Source organism: Oryza glaberrima, chromosome 4, assembly GCF_000147395.1.
Source record: "Oryza glaberrima chromosome 4, OglaRS2, whole genome shotgun sequence".
In the NCBI taxonomy this organism is placed as follows: Eukaryota; Viridiplantae; Streptophyta; class Magnoliopsida; order Poales; family Poaceae; genus Oryza; species Oryza glaberrima.
The window spans coordinates 28396938-28414359 of record NC_068329.1 but is presented as its reverse complement, the minus strand read 5'-3'; the positions used below and the strand labels follow the sequence as shown (position 1 = coordinate 28414359).

General features: G+C 43.5%; 2 protein-coding genes across 3 annotated transcripts; one reads left to right on the top strand and one right to left on the bottom strand.

The window, feature by feature from the left end:
* Nucleotides 1–422: 422 nt before the first annotated feature.
* LOC127770597 (cyclin-P1-1) lies at nucleotides 423–3663 on the bottom strand. The gene is made up of 2 exons (XM_052296372.1): nucleotides 3192–3663; nucleotides 423–1002 (listed from the first exon to the last, which is right to left on the bottom strand). Exons 1-2 carry the CDS (start codon nucleotides 3611–3613, stop codon nucleotides 615–617), a joined length of 810 nt encoding a protein of 269 aa, XP_052152332.1. The 5' UTR covers nucleotides 3614–3663; the 3' UTR covers nucleotides 423–614.
* Nucleotides 3664–6540: 2877 nt separating this feature from the next.
* Nucleotides 6541–17071, top strand: LOC127770554 (uncharacterized). 2 transcript variants are annotated; one of them, XM_052296315.1, is made up of 20 exons: nucleotides 6541–6868; nucleotides 6956–7044; nucleotides 7607–7716; nucleotides 7812–7863; nucleotides 8160–8248; nucleotides 8411–8477; nucleotides 8557–8619; nucleotides 8789–8959; nucleotides 9073–9166; nucleotides 9256–9335; nucleotides 9450–9522; nucleotides 9600–9643; nucleotides 9767–9834; nucleotides 13001–13086; nucleotides 13158–13315; nucleotides 13402–14707; nucleotides 14866–15152; nucleotides 15247–15465; nucleotides 15552–15708; nucleotides 16479–17071. In XM_052296315.1, exons 1-20 carry the CDS (start codon nucleotides 6757–6759, stop codon nucleotides 16781–16783), a joined length of 3630 nt encoding a protein of 1209 aa, XP_052152275.1. In that variant the 5' UTR covers nucleotides 6541–6756; the 3' UTR covers nucleotides 16784–17071. The 2 variants fall into 2 exon arrangements, with proteins under 2 accessions (XP_052152275.1, XP_052152276.1); XM_052296316.1 differs by lacking the exons at nucleotides 6541–6868; nucleotides 6956–7044; nucleotides 7607–7716; nucleotides 7812–7863 and having other exon boundaries at nucleotides 8206–8248; nucleotides 8411–8473.
* Nucleotides 17072–17422: the final 351 nt, after the last annotated feature.

Here is a 17422-nt window from a genome sequence, read left to right as displayed (position 1 = left end):
GGTTGGTCTAATTTTGTACTCCTCGGTATGGGCTTTACATGATTTCCTCTTTATTTTTTCCCTTTGAGACCTTGATTTCAACAAACTTAGCCTGATCCATCATGTTTTCTGTACAAACTATTGAAGTACTGTGGTTTTTTTCTCTGCGAGGTTATTAGATGGTGTTTTCACGACACATTGACACACGGAAAAAGAACGGAAAAAAAAAACAGTTTCTTTTTCCGTTTTACACAAGATGGTGGTGTGTTCATGTATATTTTCTCCGTGTTTATAAAAAATCAACATGATTCATAATATTAGAATATGTTATATCCGGTATTAGGTTGATTTGGACGAAAGAGTATGCATCATCATAACTTGATATCTAGAAAATGCATGAAAAGAAATTCCATCAAACAACCAACTCTACAACGACTCGACGATTGTTCCAGATTTTCATTTTCATTGCTGAATTGCTGAACAGGCAACGAGTAATGTTCGTGTATGGTAAACATTTGCTAATTGGCACTTTGGCAGGTAATTAATCCGTCTTTAATTTTTTTACAGCCTCAAAAACTCTCGTTGATAACCTGATATATACACACAGAACGCGCTCTTTGGCAACGCTGGCTATACTAGCAATCGAAGGAATACCGCGACGACGACGACGACCTGTGCCGCCGCACGCCGTTCGCCGCCTCCGCCGCCGCCGCCGTACCCAGGCTCCTCCAGTCGTCGTGCTGCGCGGCGCCGTTCACCGCCGCGCGTTCCAGCAGCTTGGACGGCGAGACGGCCGCCATTCTCCCCGCCTTGGCGGCGGCGGCGGCCGACGCGCCGGCGAGCATGTCGCCGCCGCCGCCGTCCCTCCGCGCCTCCTTCTCGAGGTGCTCGCGGTAGAGCTCGTAGACGCGGTGGCTGAGCATGACCTCGAAGTCCAGCACGGCGAGGAGCTCCAGCTCCAGCCTGTTCATCTCCGCGTTGCTCACGCCGCCGACGCGCGCGAAGAACGCGTTGTTGTGGTGGCTGCACACGCGCGCGAATGGTAATTAACCCAACAGAACTGAAGTATACAGTATACTCCACTAATTCAGAAACTGTTTTTTTTTTCCTCACTCGAGTGGAACTACGCTCATGCAACTAAAAAGTCACTCTCTTTTTTTAAAAAAAAATATCAACATATAACATTTCACTCTAGAAACATTCAAATTAAAATTCTAGTTCTGACATACAAATAGAGAAAAACAACACATCTAAACTGCTAATAGTATATAATTTTTTATTGTCATATTTATAATTTTTTTATTTCTATATGTAGGTCGAATTTTAAATTGTATGTTTATAGTTGATATATCTTATCAAAATGTTTTAATTTTTTATAGTGACAGGCATAAAACGAGTGTATGTACATAAAAGTGGTAAGAAGATTTCCCAACGACTAGGTTACTGTCACAGTGTAAGTACTAACTAAGAAGCAACTAATCGCTGAATAAATGCAACTAACTACTAATCGAATGATGACACATGGTACTAGCACTAATGATCGATTACTGACGCGAAAAATGACGTTAAGCTGTATTGATCATACGCATGTCAGTATCAGAAGAATACGTACGTAGGGCAACCACCTACTGACCTGATGGCCAAAGGATTAAATTGAGCATCAAGAAAAGGATGGATAACCCTCGGTCATTTCCATGCCTTGTAAAGTCTACTCCATTAAAAAAATAAGGAAAAAGTACGAATTACCCCTCCGAACTATAGCGGTCGTCTGAATTACCCCCCTGAACCACAAAACCGGATATTTTTCATCCTGAACTATGTAAACCGGACGAATTACCCCCCTCGACCTAAATTCGCGGTGGTTTTAGTCTACGTGGCGGTCCAGTCAGCAATTTATTTATTAAAAAATAGATGGGCCCCACCTATCAGTTTATCTCTCTCTTCTATCTCTTCTATCTCTCATTCTCTCTCTCTCTTCTCCTTTAGACGGCGGCGGCATGGCAGGAGCGCGGCGAGGCGAGGCGGCGGCGGAGGAGGCGAGGGGGTGGAGAGGCGAGCGCGGCGGCGAGGCGAGCGGCGGGGGCGGAGGAGGCGAGGCAGGGCGAGACCGCCTGGTGGTGCCGCTCGCGAGGCGCCTCACCAGCGACGGCCTGTCTCGCCATGGTCGCGGCGGCGCTCGTCGAAGCGAGGCGGCTCCGCGTGGCCCGCGACGCCGGCCTGGTCGACCGGCCGGACGCGGCGACGGCCTGCCTCGCAATGGTCGTGGCGGCGCTCGTCGAGGCGAGGCGGCTCCGCGTGGCCCGCGACGCCGCCGCGCTCGCCTCCTCCGCCACACCCCGCCGCCGCTCGTCTCCTCCGCCACACCCCGCCGCCGTTGCCGCCGCGCTCCCCTCCTCCGCCGCACCCCGCCGCCGCTGCGCTCGCCTCCTCCTCCTCTGCCGCCGCCGCCGCCGCCTCGCCTCGCCTCGCCTCGAGCAGCGCGAGCTCCCGCCGCCGCTCGCCTCCTCCTCCTCCTCCTCCGCCGCCGCCTCGCCTCGCCTCCTCCGCCGCACCCCGCCGCCGCTCGCCGCCTCATCCCCCGCCTCTCGCCTCCACCGCCGCCGCTCCCTGTCGCCCGCCTGCCTCCGTGCGCGTGAGTGAGAAGAGAGTGAGAGAAGAGGGAGATAAGAGAGAGAGGAATAGTTGGATGGGAGTATGACAGGTGGGTCCTACATTTTTTTAATAAAAAAAATGCTGACTGGACTGCCACGCGTATGACACGTAGACCAAAACCACCGCTGATTAGGTCGAGGGGGGTAATTCGTCCGGTTTACATAGTTCGGGGTGAAGAATGTCCAGTCTTATGGTTCAGGGGGTAATTCAGACGACCGCTATAGTTCGGGGGGTAATTCGTACTTTTTCTAAAAAATAATAATAATTACCGATCGATTAATTCATTCTTATTTAATTGTGGTATTGGTTGGTCTCAATCTACCCATTGACTGTTCATGCAGTAGTGACTGCAGATCTGTGGTTATGTTTCCAACTGTTCATGATAAGAACAAACACAGTTGCTGGGATTAATACACAGACAAAGTGGCCACAATCTTTGTGTTTGTTCTTCATGTATCCTAACAAAACTGAGGTTCTTTTACATGGTTCAATTATGTGTAAGATTTTACTTGCGAACGAGTAAATTAGAGGTTAATTAAGAAGAGATGATTTATGCTTACAAGTCGTCGAGAACCTTGGAGGCGACGAGGAGGCAGGCGAGGAGGAGGCGGTGGACGTTGCGGGAGGCGACGGCGGCGGCGGGGCGGCGGTGCGCCGCCATGTCGACGTACGCGTACGCCACCACGTAGCACTCCGGCTCCAGCCCGGCGTACCGGTGCACGCGCTCCAGATACTGCGCCACGCCGATGCGCGGCGCCGGCGCGCCCCTCGCCGCCTCGAACGCCGCCATCCCTGCTCCTACCCCCGCCGCCGCCTCCCCTCCGCCGCTCAGCGCCTCCACCGCGTCGTTCCGCGCCACCAGCCGCTGCACGGCGCGCGCCACCATGTCCAGCTCCGGCGGCGGCGGAGCCGACGCCGTCGCCTTCTGCCGCGACATCTCGCCGCCCGCTGCCGCGGTGGCGTCCATGGCCATGCACGGCATCGACAGCGTGGAGTGGCGCGCGTTAGCTCAAGCTGTAGCCCTGTAGCTGATTCGGCTTGGCGCTTTTTTTTTTTTCCTCTTTTTGGTTGGCGGGGGATTAACCGCGGGAACGGACGGTGGATGATGCGGCGGCGGTGGGGCCGTGGCCGTCCGATGAAGCTGTCTCTCTTCGATTTTAGGAACGGAATTTTCTGTTTCGCGATTCAGACAACACCAGAATGGACTGTTCAACCCTTATTTCCGATTTTGTCGGCATTCCGTGCCAAAATCGTGATCCGAAATGGTTTTTTAGGAGTGGTGGACAGGATGCTCATCCTCTCCCACTCACCGCTCTTTGCTGTCCAGTTTATCGTTTTGAAAGTTGTATATTTTAAAAAATATACAACTTTTAAAGCGATAAACTTTAAGAAAAAAAGATGTATATTTAGTCTATTGATGTCATATTATTCTCATGTTTTTTTTTTCATCCGTTCGTCATCGCCACTTACTGAATTCTACCGTAATTTTTCCCCTTAAAAATTGCACACTTGGACACTTGGTTCATTTAAGTCCCCCTCTCATGCTCTAATTACGCGTTCACCGCTGACTGAAATTTGGGTTACTAGAAGGATTTTGCTCACAAACTTTTGACTCTTCTATCAGTCAAGAAAAAGGAAAACCTTTCACTCTACTTGTTAGGCATGCGGCATCAAAGTTTTCTTGGTCAGTTTTGGACTTGTGGTTGGGGCTGCACGGCCTAATCAAAGTGTGATCCAAATGATGGTTTTATGCCATCATGGGCCAGTGGTGTCACTATAAATTCAGGCCTGATAAGCACTAGTGTTTCTGAATATCTTCAGAGTTCAGAGGTGAATACCCAAAATATTCAGAAATCAGTAGTCATGAGTTTATACTTTTCAGCTCGAGCACCGAATGTAGGATCAACTACTTCACAATCTCCAGAACTCCAGAAGAAGTTTATCACTGAACACAGTTCATGGACAAACTACCCGGTAATCTGAAGAACCACACCTGCAAAAAAAAGATGTGAAAGCTCACATGTCAGGTTGTCTTCTCCACACCGCTTTAGCTCACATAGCTGGAGAAGCGAGCATGTCAACTTGGGAAGTGTGCTAATGACTCCATGAAATTAAAAGATCGGAACGGTGGGGACGAAGTAATTAAGCAGATGGGGGGCTGGTGCTTTCTGACCTCCGGAATTCATGTCTGAATTCTGAAAACACACCGGACAAATGCTCCGGTCTGAAAGATGACAGCCGTTTTTTCTCTGTTCCTTCCTCCTCGCTTTTATTATGGCTTTCTGCAGGATGGTGCAGGTGACTGTTGGCTCAATTCTGGAGAACGCTTTTCTTGGCCATTCACTGGCCTGAAACTCTGGATGATTTGATTGGATTGACATGATGCATTGTATCATATGATGGCCTACATGCTACCTTGAACTCCTCAATTGATCAGAAAGAATCAGTTGCATTTGCAAAATTCTGCAATCTTCTCATTTCAGGCTTCAGAGATGCTATGGGCTGCAGTTGCAGTATCCTGGCATCACCAACCTGATGGTCCTTAATCGTAGAATTATTGAAAATCTTCACTTTATCTGCATAAAAGAGGTGACATGTAGGGACACGGACAGGCATAGATCACTCGCTCGCTACCTTCCTTTGGCATAGGTTAAGTTAATAATCATTGTGATTCTCTGCGATTTATTCTCTGCTTGAAGAGTTGGGTGAGTGAGAATAATAAACTTTGATGTTCTGGCCGTGCAGATCTCTCTCCCTTTCTCACGTGCCACGGTTGTTCTTGGTCCCATCCAAGAATGGGCTCCCACTGGGAAGGAAGGAACAAAAGTTCAGATCTATGATCTATCGATCTGTGTTTCCTCACAACGACAGTCACAGTAAGTCAGTAAAAAAATACTCAGGTAATTAATTACTGTCTTAAGCTGTAAATAATTTTTGTTTACCCGGACTGTTCTGTTCCTAATCATCATCGAGAGGAGGAGTTGGAGATGATGTTGTGGATTTCGAGGCGAGCAGCTTTACCACGAGATGAAGCTTCGTCTAGTTATAGCCAGCGATTTGACAGTATGCGAATAATGTAGAGTGTGATGTGTTGTAATTGCTTCAAAATTAACTTGCTTTTTATTGAAGGTTTCGGTTAACTTTTGTGCACACTCGCCAGTGAGAGTTTGGAGCGTAGTAACATGGTTTGGTGATCACTTTTTTGTAGGGCAGTACTGAGTTAATTATAATATTTAGAAAAGGATTACCATGTGGAAAAGGGATTATGGTACAACCAAACTGTGATGAGCAGTAAGGTGTGCAAGCGTCGGTTCGGTCTACTGATGTTACAACAGCAAACGAGGAAAAATCATGGCCAATCGCTTGACTAAAGTTGGAGAGAATTAAAGCAGGAGAGGAAAACACAAAGCTTAAGACAATAGAGGAGAGAACAATGCTGTGTTCTTTCGAGAGAGTTACCGACTCATTTTTCACGTGCACGATTTTTAAATTACTAAACGATGTATTTTTTTTAAAAAAAAGTTTCTATACATAAGTTGCTTACATTAATTCATATTTCAAAACAATAACAAATACTTAATTAATCATGTTATTTTAAAAATAAGTTAATATGATTTTTAAAGCAACTTACACGCTCACTATACTTCAAATTAAAACTAATTAAAGTTAAATGGTCATGTCTTAACATGTCCAGATTTTAACATGTTTTACTGCCTTACACGTCCACTGTACTTCAAATTATTAAAACCAATAAAAGTTAAACACGGGTATTGATCTCACGAGCATCATTTACAAAACAATGCGAATCTGAACCTGTCAAATTACTACAGCTTTGCAAAAAACAAAACAAAAGAAAAAAAAGATAAAAAAGGCTTAAGGCGAAAGGAAGTCTCAGACCTAAAAGAGGGCCCCACATTTTCTTTCACCTTCTCTTCCATTCCACCTCTCCTCCTCCTCTTCCCCCTCTCCATCTCGCCGGAATCTCACCTCCGATCCGGCGGCGGCGCCGCCACCGACACCGAGAAGGGGCGTCCCCTCCCTCCGCCACCGCGCGCGCGGCACGAAGAGCCACCGGAGCATTCAGGGGAGGGGCGTTGTAGAAGCGCGGGCGGGGGGAAGGCGGGGATGGAGTCGATCATAGCGCGGGCGCTGGAGTACACGCTCAAGTACTGGCTCAAGTCCTTCTCCCGCGACCAGTTCAAGCTGCAGGGCCGCACCGCGCAGCTCTCCAATCTCGGTTGGGATCCGCTTCTCCGGTTGAGGATGCCAATTTGGTCGCCTCCGGGTGCTAACTTTTTTTTTGGGCGTGATTTGGGTGATGCAGATATCAATGGCGACGCGTTGCACGCGAGCCTGGTGCTGCCTCCGTCGCTCGCCGTCGAGACCGCGCGAGTCGGGAAGCTCCAGATCACGGTAATGGCGGGAGCCCTGACCCGGTGCCTTTGTATATGTCAGTGTGCTTACTCTTCCCGGCTTCTCCCCCTGAAGGCTTAAGGGGTGCATTTAGTGTTAGATTTCTTATTGTTTGGTTTCCAAATTTAGATGATTTTCGGGAGAGCATTGTTTTGCACCTTACTTGCGCCTCTGCGTGGTAGAAATCTGTGATGAACTTGTGATTTCGCTCTCATGTGATAGATTATAGCTCTGGGTTTGAAACGTTTGTGTGGGAGGCTAAGTGAATGATGATTAGGAAGCAGCTATTTGTACCTGTCTTGACAATGCCATGAAATTTGGACTCCCATTAATTTTTATCATGTGGCCATACCTGTGAAAAATCTAGAGAAATAAAGCTGCCCTTGGTATTCCTTGCGCATCTGGTTATTGCAAGTTTTGGTTGGGTGGTGATCTCAGGTAAATTTGGAAAATTAAAATCTATACTCCGTTAGCATTGACCTCAAAGCTTCAGGCAATTATTGAATAGCCATTGGGTACTTGCAACTTTTGGTGATAAGCTTATTTCGTTTCCTTGCTACAGCTTCCATCAGTGTCAAATGTGCAAGTAGAACCAATTGTGGTGAACATTGATAAGCTTGACCTCGTTCTTGTTGAGAAGGACAATTCTGAAGATCTTTCGAGCACTAGCAGGCAAATTCATTCTTCTGGCTCTGGTCTCATATGGTTGAATGAGCACAGTCATTTACTGATTTCAGTCTTCTCTGTCATTTTGTTTTGGTTTGCAGTGCTTTATCGCCATCACCAGCTAAAAACAGCGGATATGGATATGCTGATAAGGTTTATTTCTTTGACCTTGATGTTCAACGTAAACACATTCCAAACTTTTACTCTGTAAAAAATTCAATATGCTGTCTAAAAATAAAAATTGTCACTTCCAGTTATCCATGATGGTTGCATCCAATGCACCTATTTTGCTATCTGATTTGATAATTCTTCTATATTCTTATGTGATCTTGTCTGATATTCTGAAAAGCAATTCTCTGCTCTTTTATTACAATATATACAATTTTGAAAAAAAATACTTGCAGAAAATTGAACTATGGATAGGGCTTAATTTGCTATACCGTGGTTAGATTGCAGATGGAATGACAGTCCAAGTCGGTATTGTGAACCTTCTATTAGAAACACATGGTGGTCCACGTCATCAAGGAGGCGCAACTTGGTATTCATCTTTGTTTGAATGATTTTTGGCCCTTTTTCTTATGGCTTAGCTCCATATCTCAGTTCTTGTTCATTTCTCTTATTAATATCTGTTTCATGATGTAGCTTTTCCCTGCAATGTTTTTCTGCAAACAGGAACATTCATTCCATCTTTCCTTTTCAGGTCACCACCGCTAGCGGCTATCACATTTCGTGATCTTGTACTGTACACTACAAATGAAAAATGGCAGGTACTCTTGCAAATTAGATTAGCATTAAATATAGTAAATGATTGCACTTCAGTACCTGATTAGAATGCCTTTTATATAGGCTGTAAATCTGAAAGAAGCAAGGGATTTTTCGAACAATAAAGGATTCATTTATATTTTTAAGGTTTGGTACTCTCCTTTTCTCTCCAGAAGATTAATGTTTATTTATGTTGCTAACTGTTCTATTGACATTTCTTAAAAAAAAAACTGTTCTATTGGAAACATAATGAACTGAGAAATGCTACACTTGAAAGGATTTATGACCACACACATTTCTTCTTTCAAATTCACAGAAATTGGAATGGCAATCACTGTCAGTTGATCTGTTACCTCATCCTGACATGTTCACGGATGCTCGGTTTAACTCTTCTAGCAGTGAAGATGGAAAACGAGATGATGATGGTGCAAAACGAATGTTTTTTGGTGGTGAAAGATTTTTGGAAGGAATATCTGGGGAGGCCAACGTGAGTGCTTTTGAACTTCAGGACATATCATATGGAACTCGATGTTTTTCTTTTCAGTTTCTCTTGAACTTCCCTCTTTGTGTGCTTGGCTTACACATTGCTTTGAACATCAGATCACAGTCAAACGAACAGAGCAAAACAATCCTGTTGGGCTTGAAGTTCAGCTGCATATTACTGAAGCTCTCTGTCCTGCCTTAAGTGAACCTGGTATTTGGTTACTTTTCATGATGCTTGATCCCTTCCCTTTCTGAATGCTGTTTGAAGTGGTATTTGAGCTTGAATGCTATTTTATTCAGGTTTGCGGGCTTTTCTTCGGTTCATGACCGGGGTATCTGTGTGCCTAAACAGGGGTGATGTGGATCCAAAAGCTCAACAGGTTTGCCTTTTCCATCATGCATTTTAATCACTGCATTGCATGCAGTACAGAAGTAGGATGTTTATTGGTTTTCTTTGTGTCCTTATTTCTTTTCTGCTTTTCTTTTTTGACCAGCTTGCAGAAGCTGCAGGATCTTCCTTGGTATCCATTATTGTAGATCATATATTCCTCTGCATTAAGGATGCTGGTATGTACCAGCTCTGGAAAACTTCAAATATGCTATGTTTACTATTCTATTCTGACTTTAAACCATTTTGTCAACAGAGTTTCAGCTTGAATTTCTGATGCAGTCTTTATTCTTCTCACGGGTAAATTTCTTTACCTTCCAATTTATTGTACTGATGTCATCTGCTGATGATATGATTGATTTAGGTTATGTAATTTATCTTATTGTACTGATGTCATGACAATCGTTTTTAAATTTGTTGAAGGCAAGTGTTCCCGATGGGGGGATTTCAAGAAACTTGTCTTGCATAAAGATTGCCGGGCTCTTTCTGAGGTACTATATGTTACTCCCTCTGTACCCTAATGTCGCGACCGAGAAAAATTACCTTTTCCCAAACGCTAGTGTATTAATCCCCGTCTCAGGAAAAGCCGGGGTACACACAAACATGATACAAAAGGCACATCTTTATTATATCAATAATATTTACATTATTACAAAGGCACTTCAGGCCTGACAATCAAAAATAAACAGCAACGGACTAGCGGGCCTACGGCTCCATCTTCACAGGCGCTCAACTGGGGTATAAGCCAGGACTCCACCTAGGACATCTTCTCCAAAGCTTCTCTTACTGAAGGGGGGAAAGATAGAGCAAGGATGAGTACAACTACAGTACTCAACAAGCCACACCGGGAGATGCATGATTAATGCAAGGGGGTACAAGGGGTAATAATATAGGGGTTAAGTTTTGCAGTAAACAGCATTTAAAAGACACTTAGTTGCTCAAAGCTATTTTGTAAAGACGATCCTAGAGATACACAATATTATTAATCAAGACTGTGAACCCACATGAACCTGCCTTAACCCAAGGCGTACGATGATTCAGACCGAACTGGCAACCCGACCTGGGTCCCAGCTCGTCCCAAGCCAATCCGGGCCAACCATTCCACATTTTAGTTGTTAAGCAAGCTTTAAGAATTAAACCACTAACTTGGGTACATTGCTAGGCTTGCCCATTACCGAGGGCGCGGCTATTCGAATAGATTATACTCTGATCAGAGGTGTACATCTTTACCCACAAGACACGTCTTTACTCCGCATTCCATGGCCGTGGAACCCGTCATAAAGAATGTGACATAACCCCTTCACCCATCCTAGCCGTGACAAAAGCACCGACCCAACCTCGCCTACGGCCAGAATCCCGGGATAGGTAGGCCAGGATTGAGCCCCTAGCAGCAGAACACCGGCCCTGTGCCATGACATCTCGACTACCGAGCCGCAGCCCGTGTAGCCTTCATTTGCCCTAGAGATGTCCATCGAGCCCCGACTTCGTCCATCTCTATCCGTGTCCTCTTGCCAGGACTAGACTGAGCACCGAGTTAAGCCTTACCCATTAGACATGTGGTTAGTACGGTAGTGCTTTGCAACAGAGGCCCGAAGACTGGTCCTTATGGTGGCCGAGGTGCTCCTAGGAAAACCATGCACCTCGAGCCCAACCTAAAACCATTTTGGGAGGTTTGAATAGAGGGGGGAGGTGTGTGTTCAATTCCATCACAAGCCAACCATTCCACAGTGTCCAAATGATATGAGAACTCCCAAAGTCTAAAGTTATGAAACCACCTAGTGTTGCCTAATTAATCAGCGAAGCATCTACCTAAATTCATACTAGTGGAACCATTAATAGGGTACCCACTAGTTGGGGTTTTGTTTTCCTAGGGTGAACAAGGTGATAATAAACAATAGCAATGATAAGGCTATAACAAGGATTAATAGGAAGTGCTAAATAAAACAGTGATAACGCAGAAATTTAAATAAAGCAGTAATGCAATAATTTAAAATAAAATAATTTTATAAACTGGGATTCAATATGCTCAAGGGTGATGCGACTTGCCTTGCTCAGAGAGAACAGCCTTCTGAACCTTCAGCGACGATCGCGAACCACGCTTCGGAGATCTCCGGAATGACAGAAGCTACGCGAAGCACACAAGCAAAGCTACAACCCTATAAAGAAGCAATAACAATACATAAAAAGAAAGCACATGGTTCTTTAGGTTATAACAAACATTAAGAGACTTGAACGGGTCGATTCGGAGTTCGTATGACCAAGGCATGGTCATCCGAAGTTTAATGCTGTTATATGGAGATTTGCGGATTATTATAATTAAGCTTTGCAACTATAAAACATGTGTAAGCGCTAGCCTGGAAAAGACAAGAAGGCTGCGCTGCTGACATGCGGACCCCACATGTCAACCTAAGGGACCACGGTGGACTGGGTACACAGAGACAGTCCACGGGTCGACGAAAGCGGACCTCGTGTGTTAACCGAGGCAAGTGGCCAACAAACGGACTCTACTAGACACCACGCGGGCTGCACACGTGGAAACCACGCGGCTACCGAGCGGGCACACTAATACGGTCACCACACGCACACACGAACGACTACCGACACCGGTACACGGGTACTGGGGTCGACAACCGCACAACGGGCACGAGGCAACACCGAAAGGACGAGGACGGAGCAACGAGAGGAGGGAGTGGGCCGGGAAGGAGAGGAGGGAGGGGCGGCCCGGGAGAAGGAAGGGAGGGGGAGGGAGCTGGGCCGAGGGGAGAGGAGGCCCGAGAGAGAAGGGAAAAGGGAGGGAGGAGAGAGACTTTGGGCTGAACTCGGCCCAAAGGAGGAAGGAGGATTATTTTTAGTTTTCTTTTTAATAAACTTTCTTAATTGTTGTTGTTGCTTAATAAATATTTCCGGTGCTCTGAAAATTCAAGTAAAAATTTGAGGGCTCCTTTTAGACCAAGGAGAATTTACCAAAAATTCTCCGGGCCACATTCGAATTTTTCTTGTACGTATTTTAGTGTTTGCCAATTTCTTTTCGAATTTTAATTAATTCTATTATTCCTTTTAGAGAATGATTTTTATTTCGGGATGAATTTATCAGGACGTGACACCTAATATAAGGGATTTTGACATTTTGCTTGCACTGTTTGATCACTCGTCTTATTCAAAAAATTTTGGAATTATTATTTATTTTATTTGTGATTTACTTTATTATCCAAAGTATTTTAAGCACAACTTTTTGTTTTTTATATTTGCACAAATTTTTTTGAAGAAGACGAGTGGTCAAACGTTATATGAAAATAGTGAATATTCCTTATATTAGGGGGCGGAGGTAGTACGTGCATCCTTGAGTCCTTTTTACTGGAGATTATATGCACCTGGAAGTTCATCGTAATTCACTTGCTCAGTTACAATACATACTAAATTCAGTGCATTTTGTTGATGCCTATAAGTATCACATGCATTAAGCCCAACAGAATTTAGTTGAGTGCATTGCTAGGTTACCAAAAGATGCATATGGTGCAGAATAGGATATATTCACAGTTTAACTTTTCGTAAGTAAGGGAATTTGTGTTCTACCTGTGCTAGAATTTTTGTTTGAGCTATCAAAGCAATTGAAGAACCTCTGTTCGATCCTCATGTACTGACATGTTATTTCTCCAGGGACACATTTTCTCGTCCACCATGCACATTGATACAGCCCTCTATGCAATCTGTTCCACAAGAACCTCCACCTGTGCCTGACTTTGGTAAGACTTTATGATACCTTTGCTGAGATAAATGAATTGGTCAAGTCTAACGCCTCCTATTGAATTGCCAGGTCAAAATTTTTGTCCTCAAATCCATCCATTTGAGAATCAGCAATTGGAATTCACGTCAGGAATTCCTTTATTTTGCCTCTATTGTCTTCAGCTCACTCCTTCCCCATTACCTCCAAAGTTTGCTTCAAAAACTGTCATCACATGTGAACCTCTTATGGTGTGTCTCCTTAACATTGAGAGTGAAGTAATGCTCACCCTTTTTTTCTGCTTAACTAAACACCGCCCATACTTTCTCATTCCTAGGTAACCCTCCAGGAGCAATCCTGCTTAAGAATTGCCTCATTCTTGGCTGATGGAGTTGTGGCCAACCGCAGTGCCATATTGCCTGATTCTTCAATCAACAGTATGTCATTTTATATTAAAGAATTTGATCTCTCTATTCCATTAGATGCTGAGGAAATCACGAGGTACAGTGGAACTAAGAATGTTTGCCCGCAATCATCATTTATGGGGGCAAGACTTCATGTGGAAAATCTATACTTCTGCGAGTCACCATCAGAAAAGTGTCTGTTGCTAAACCTTGACAAAGATCCAGCTTGCTTCCTTCTCTGGGGGTACCAACCTGTTGATGCAAGTCAGAGGAAGTGGGCTACTCGAGCTTCTCATCTAAGCCTCTCACTTGAAACCTCTAGCACTTCGAATGAACAGAGAACAGTTAGGGGCTCCTCTCCAAGTTTGTGGAAATGTGTTGAGCTGGATGACATCCGGTTTGAGGCAGCTATGGTTACAGCTGATGGTAGCCCTTTGTTGATTGTGCCACCCCCAGAGGGTGTTGTGAGGATTGGTGTTGCTTTTCAACAGTTTACAACCAATACTTCAGTAGAGCAGTTGTTTTTTGTGTTAGGTCTCTACACTTATTTTGGCCAGGTTGGAGAACGGATTTCAAAGGTTAGCAAAGGTAACTGCTCTGCGACAAAGACATCAGCTGACAAACTTGAGAGAAAACTGCCTAGTGACACAGCAGTGAGCTTAACTATGAATAGTCTCCAACTCAATTTCTTGGAATCTTTATCATCAAATGACTTACAATTGCCCCTGGTTCAGTTTGGTGGTGAGGATCTGTACCTGAAAGTTTCTCATCGCACTCTTGGTGGTGCCTTTGCAGTTACAACTAACTTGACATGGAAAACTGTCTCAGTTAATTGTTTGGAAGGAGAAAGTGCTATATTTGGTGAGAATGGCACTGCAGTTACTGGTGAACCTAATATTTTGTTGCATGAAAATGGGCATCCCAATATGAGAGCTGTGTTTTGGGTTGACCACCGGAATAAGAACCAGTCTAAAGAAGCTCGATTTATTGACATAGACATCACTCACGTAATGCCTTATGACATGCGGGACATGGAGTGCCATAGCTTGAGTGTATCAGCTAAGGTATCTGGTGTTCGTCTTGGTGGTGGAATGAGTTATACTGAATCTTTGCTGCATCGATTTGGTATCCTTGGGCCTGATGGTGGTCCAGGGGAAGGTCTCTTGAGGACTCTGAAAGATTTATCCTCTGGTCCACTTGCGAAACTATTCTCGTCATCTCACCTCACCGACAAGGAAGGTAGTGAATTTTCTGTCTTTGCCATTTAATTTGTTAATTCATGCTGGAAATTTTGTTGGTAAGCATGCATGTTGATTGCTTCTGCTCAGTTGCGAGATATTTTTGCTGTTTTTCCTTGTATTATTCATGGATTCTTCCCCGTTCCCCTTGAATTGCAGATGGAATGCCCAATTCCAAAGACAATGACTACAATTCGAAGTTTGACCTGGAGGTGCCAGATGATCTTGATGTGTCAATTGAGCTACGAAACTGGCTCTTCGCCCTTGAAGGCACAGAAGAAGTAGGAGATTGGTTATCGCCTCATGGCAGTGATCATATCAGCAGAGAAGAGAAATGTTGGCATACCACATTCACGAATCTACATGTGTCAGGCAGAAGTAGTGATCGGCCTGGATCTGCGGAGAAGGTGATTCACAAAAGGGCCCTTCCAATAGAACGTTTTACGGTATGTCGTGGATTATTTTCATACTTTTGCATTTCTATGTGGCACTTTTATTTTTTATCCAGTTCAATTCTGAGACACTATGCTGCACTTGCAGGCTGGACTTGAAGGTTTACAGGCAATAAAACCTTACCTGAGAGATCAACTAATTGGAAATGCAACATCAAATAATCTTCAAACAGGCAGTGTTTTTGATAACACAAGTAGCATTGGTGACCAAGGTGTCGATGTTGAAGCGACCATGGTCATTTGCGAAGATGAGATTGAAGGTCCCAAGTGGACAATGGATAATGTCAAGTTTTCTGTAAAAGAACCGGTATGAACATCTTCTGAATATTTGTCCAAACCTCTCGGAAATTAACAACTGCTTCCTGAACTAGTTCTGTTTGTTTGACTCGGCAGATTGAGGCAGTTGCAACAAAAGAAGAATTAGAGCATCTCACCATGCTTTGTAGATCTGAAGCTGATGCAATGGGGAGGATCACTGCTGGAATTCTCCGTCTCCTTAAGCTTGATAAGTCTCTTGGCCAGGGGACTATAGAACAACTCAGGAACCTAGGTATGTGTTCCCTACATGTACCGTGATTTATTTTCTTGTAGATGCCATGCTACCCTGTGTTTTGGAATTTTCCCCTTCTTTTGCTCCTTTTTGGTTTGCTATGAATTTTTACTAGTAATACACTGCTATCAGCTACTCCTTCCGTTTCATATTATAAGTCGTTTGACTTTTTCTATAGTTAAACTTTGTTAAGTTTGACCAAATTTATAGAAAAAATTAGTTTCAAATATCAAATTAGTTTCATTAAATCTAACATTGAATATATTTTGATAATATGTTTGTTTTGTGTTGAAAATACTATTATATTTTTCTATAAACTTGGTCAAACTTAAAGAAGTTTGACTATAAAAAAAGTTAAACGATTTATAATATGAAATGGAGTGTTCTTTATCTAACTCCTTTGTTGGGTCATTAAATGCTGCAAAGAGGAGATCTAGTTACGGTTTTTTATGCCCAAGTCGAAAAAACAATCCTAGATAAGACAACAGTGTCTCCAAATTTTTCATCGGGGGTTTTTGCCTTGGTGTATACTGTCAACAAATGCCACCTGGGAGTTATTTTGATCTGATGCTTTGTGCTTCAGCAAATTATGCAGCAATCACTATTATTTGGTTATATGCCATTGCTTTTCTTTCTTGTTTATGTTACTGTATTTTTATATTCCCTCGTACAATTTATGCTGTTAAAACTGATTCTTTTTTGGAAAATGCTTACCTACTTCATTTTCTCAAAACAATTTTAGATTATCTTATGAAATTGTGATGTCCCAGGAAGCGGAGGAATCGACAATACTTTTTCACCTAGGAAGTTGAGCAGGCAGAACAGTTTTGGCAGCATAGGTACTCCTAGGACTCCTAATCTGCACTCAACTACAGATGCAGGAACGAAAGAGTTACTGGAATCAACAGTTGCTTCATTACAAATCGAAATCTTAGAATCCAAGGCCAAATGTACAGCCCTCGTTTCCCAGGCGAGCGGTGTGGAGGATCAGAAATGCGCCGAAGACATCAGGCAATTGAATGACAAGCTAGAGAGCATGCAATCCTTGGTGACAAAACTGAGAACTTTGATCTAAGTTGTACATAGTTTTTTGTGTATAGGTTCGTGCAGTCCAAAACTTGGAAGTGGCTAATACTGTACTTCCTCTTCATTATTCTTTTTGTGTACATCTTTATGTTCCTTGGGGTGTATACAGGTGGATTCTGGAATAATGAGCTGACACGCAGCAAATAGAAAATTTTGTAGCTGGAATGTCACATGTAGCACTGTGTTCAAAACTTCAAGTGCAGTCATTAGGAATAACATTTTTGTCATCTGTATGTGACTCATGTAGTATCATATGCAAAGTTTTGCTGTTGTCACATACACCATCTTTCTACTGGTGGACTGGGTGTTTTGCGACCAAAATATGTATACATAAATAATTTTCAAAAAGAACATATGTACTACCAATATACTCTCTGTTTTATATTGTTTTATATTATAAGTCGTTTTAATTTTTTATCTTAGTTAAACTTATTTAAGTTTAACCAAATTTGTAGGAAAAAAATATAGTAGCATTTTCAACACCAAACATACTATCAAAATATACTAAATGCTAGATTTAATAAAACTAATTTAGTATTTTATATATTGCTAAATTTTCTTAAAAATTAAATCAAACTTAAAAAGTTTGTAAAAAAGTCAAAACGACTTATAGTATGAAAAAGAGGGA